Source organism: Pundamilia nyererei, unplaced genomic scaffold (assembly GCF_000239375.1).
Source record: "Pundamilia nyererei isolate P.nyererei 1_Seehausen unplaced genomic scaffold, PunNye1.0 scaffold00238, whole genome shotgun sequence".
NCBI lineage: Eukaryota > Metazoa > Chordata > Actinopteri > Cichliformes > Cichlidae > Pundamilia > Pundamilia nyererei.
In genome coordinates, this window is record NW_005187639.1 from 439,170 (window position 1) to 442,545 (window position 3,376).

General features: G+C 43.6%; 1 protein-coding gene across 2 annotated transcripts in view; it reads right to left on the bottom strand.

The window, feature by feature from the left end:
- Positions 1-259: 259 nt before the first annotated feature.
- The window catches only part of grin1b (glutamate receptor, ionotropic, N-methyl D-aspartate 1b), a 68,727-nt gene continuing 65,610 nt past the window's right edge, over positions 260-3,376 (bottom strand). For both annotated transcript variants that reach the window (XM_005749168.2, XM_005749169.2), the window contains one exon: positions 260-376. In XM_005749168.2, the coding sequence (XP_005749225.1) occupies positions 311-376 (66 nt within the window). In that variant the 3' untranslated portion in view covers positions 260-310. The remainder of the gene's footprint in view (positions 377-3,376) is intronic.

The following is a 3,376-nucleotide window of genomic DNA, read 5'->3' on the forward strand; positions in this document are numbered from 1 at the left end:
ACATTTCTACAGTGTGGGGACATTTCTGCATTGTGGGGACATTTCTGCATAGTGGGGACATGCTTTAAAGTGTTCAGTGTCAGCATTAAGGTTCCAGATCAGTTTTTCAGTCCCCACTCCATAAGGAATAAAGGTAAGCGTGTGTGTGTGTGTCACTATGGGATACCGTCCAAAAGCCCTGCTGTCATTACATCGTCCTTCCTGTCCATCTGTGTGTGTGTGTGTGTGTGTGTGTGTGTGTGTTTGTGTATCCAGAGGGTCAGTGTGTGTCTGTGTGGCTCAGCAGCAGCAGTGAAGCTCGCTCGCTCTCTCAGACCACGGTGCTGACGGAGGGATCTGATAGGTTGAGCTGGCCGGTGATGTCGGTCGGGTACGGCTACAGAGAGAGCAAACACACAGGTTATAAACAGCAGCATCACACACTGGCTGATCCTGAGCTGTACCCTCTCATGGGTCCTGCCTACATTCCTGTTTTCATCTGAAGGACTTATTAGCAGTGGAGGAAGCGTTCAGGTGTTTTACTCAGGCGTTACCTGCACACAAGCAGCTGTTAGCGTGAAGATGCTAACAGGTCTCCTTTGTTAAAAAGATGGATTTGCACATTTGCACCACAGCGAGCCTGTCAGACTTCACAGCAGACGCACAGGATCGTTACGTTAAGAATTACCTCCTTTAAACAGATTAATATCCTGGCATCAGTGCAGGGCTGGACATTTGAATCCTACATCACTTTTCACTCGTCTACAAAGTTCACCGTGATATTTTGGGACGTGTTTAAAGGACCGTCCCTTAAAGGTTTCAGGCTGCTGGACATGAATTAAACATCGTCTTCCATCATGTGAGCCGGGCTGAAGCTCTGCCACGGGCAGCATCAAACTTTCATGTGTGAACAGAAGCAGCAGCACAGGCCAGGCTGTCGGTTCGATTCCCAACAGTGTGCGTTGGTTTCTTTAGGAAACCTGATTGTTTGTCAGCCTGACAGCGTTGTTGACACAGGCCTGCAAAACACACGTGTGTTTCTCTAAGACAGAGAAATGATCCAAGCCATGCAGTGCAGTGCTGTGTACAGCAGGCTGTCTGTCTGCTGTGTGAGCACAGTTGGACTCACGAACGAGTGCTGTTCTCAGTATGGATGAAACGATGATCACACTCCCACAGACGTTCACTGTGGACCTCACCACTCTGTCTCACTTCATAAGACAATTTTTCTAACATTAGTTTCTGATGCTAAATTAGGTTTTAATGCACATATTTTTCAATTATGTATAATATATAAATTTATACTGTGAAATCAGTTTTCCTGCAGGGATTTTAATCCTGACATTCATTTTTTATTCTAGCATAGATCGTTACTGACAACATTTGAGGGTCACTGATTTTATGCTAATGCTAGTTTATTTATTATGTTATTATTGATGTTTTTACATTTTCTTATATGATTTTAACCTAAAATTTTTCTGCTTAATGTAATCTTAACTGTTCTGACTCACAATAATATTTACCATCACATATGGTGGTGATATTGAAATGGTGATATTTTTTAAATGTCACACTGTCACTAGAACATGTCGACGCCTGTTTAATCATCATAGAAAGTTGGTTCTGTTCATCTAAATGTTACAGTGGGGCAAAAAAGTATTTAGTCAGCCACCGATTGTGCAAGTTCCCCCACCTAAAATGATGACAGAGGTCAGTAATTTGCACCAGAGGTACACTTCAACTGTGAGAGACAGAATGTGAAAAAAAAAATCCATGAATCCACATGGTAGGATTTGTAAAGAATTTATTGTTAAATCAGGGTGGAAAATAAGTATGCTAATGCTAATGCTAGCATGCTAAGAGCCCAGCACGCTCTTCATTCATTTGTAGCCACAACTTTAAAAATGTGAACAAAATGCAGAATGTTACGTAGTTTTTAGCTATTGTGCTGTTTACAAAAAAAAGAAAAACTAGAATTGATGAAGAAGATCAAAGCTGTTCTTAATGCACAGTTTTGATCATGCTAATGTTGTTGTTTTTTATGCTAACATGAATTGTTTTCATGCTAGCGTTTTTTATGGCAACATAAACATTTTCGTGTGAATGTCAGTGTTTTTTGACAAAATAAGCTTGTGGAGCTTTTTTCACCTTTTTATCTCCAAAGCACTGAGTAGGAAGTGGCTTCCAAAGTTTAACCAATCAGATGAAAGCTGGCTTTTAGAGACGAGAGACTTAAAGAGACAGTAAACTGGCTTGTTGTAGACAGGATTGTTTTTGAGTGTGAATCGTGAGCGGGTTAGCTCCATGTAAACATCAGAAACCACTGAGGGAGCCATCCAATGTAGACCACAATCAATGCTGTACTCTGAGTAAAAGTACTTAGTTACTTTCCACCACTGCTAATGTGACGACTGATGGAGTTTGCCCGCAGCGAGGCTGGGGGTCTGGTTTAGAGTGCGGGTGTGTTTTCAGCCTACAGTCGGTCGTGCTTGCAGAGGAGGACAGAGGCAGTGTGTGTGTAGTACAGCATGTAGTCTGGACACCATTCAAATCCACTGAGAGAGAAAAACACTCATATAGAAAATAAAGAGAGATGATCACAAGAGAAATGAGTCAGCTCTGCTCCAACACCCGCTTCAGCTGGCTGGGTGTGATCAGCAGCTGGTTCTTCTGCTGCTGATGAACATTAAAGCATTTCAATGAGCTCTCCTCACTGAAACAGTTTAACGTGCAGCAGCTCCTTAAATCCCTGAGATGACACGCTTTGGCACTATTTTGACTCCCTTTACATCAAACCACTGCTTATCTGGAGGGAGGAGGGATGCAAAATGTGCCAGAACGCTGCAGATTTTAAGACACATCACAAAGTTTGGCACATTTCAGATCGTCCGACTGAGGAGGAGAGTTTCACCAACGCTGCAGAAAAACAGACCTCAGAAATCCTGCAGCTTCGCTCAGATCTGAAGCTGCCACAGTAACAGCACTGAGGTCATTTATAGATCGTTAACAGCTGAGTCCTGTGGGAACAAGAGACGGTCAGGAAGACCCGAGCAGCCGACCAGACGCTGAAACAGACAGGAGTTAGAGGAGACGGACGAGTCTCTGCTGGGCAACCTGTGAGGGCGAGAGGCCGGGAGACAAAGTGTGTGGGGACATTTGGAAATGAAGGGACAGAGAGATGACAGGACAGGAAGGAGAGGAAACAACCAATCAGAGAGAGACAGGACAAAGGACAGGACAATGGACATGACAAAGGACATGACAAAGGACAGGACAAAGCACATGACAAAGGACAGGACACTGGACATGACAAAGGTCATGACAAAGGACAGGACAAAGGACATGACAAAGGACATGACAAAGACATGACGAAGGACAGGACAAAGGACAGGACAAA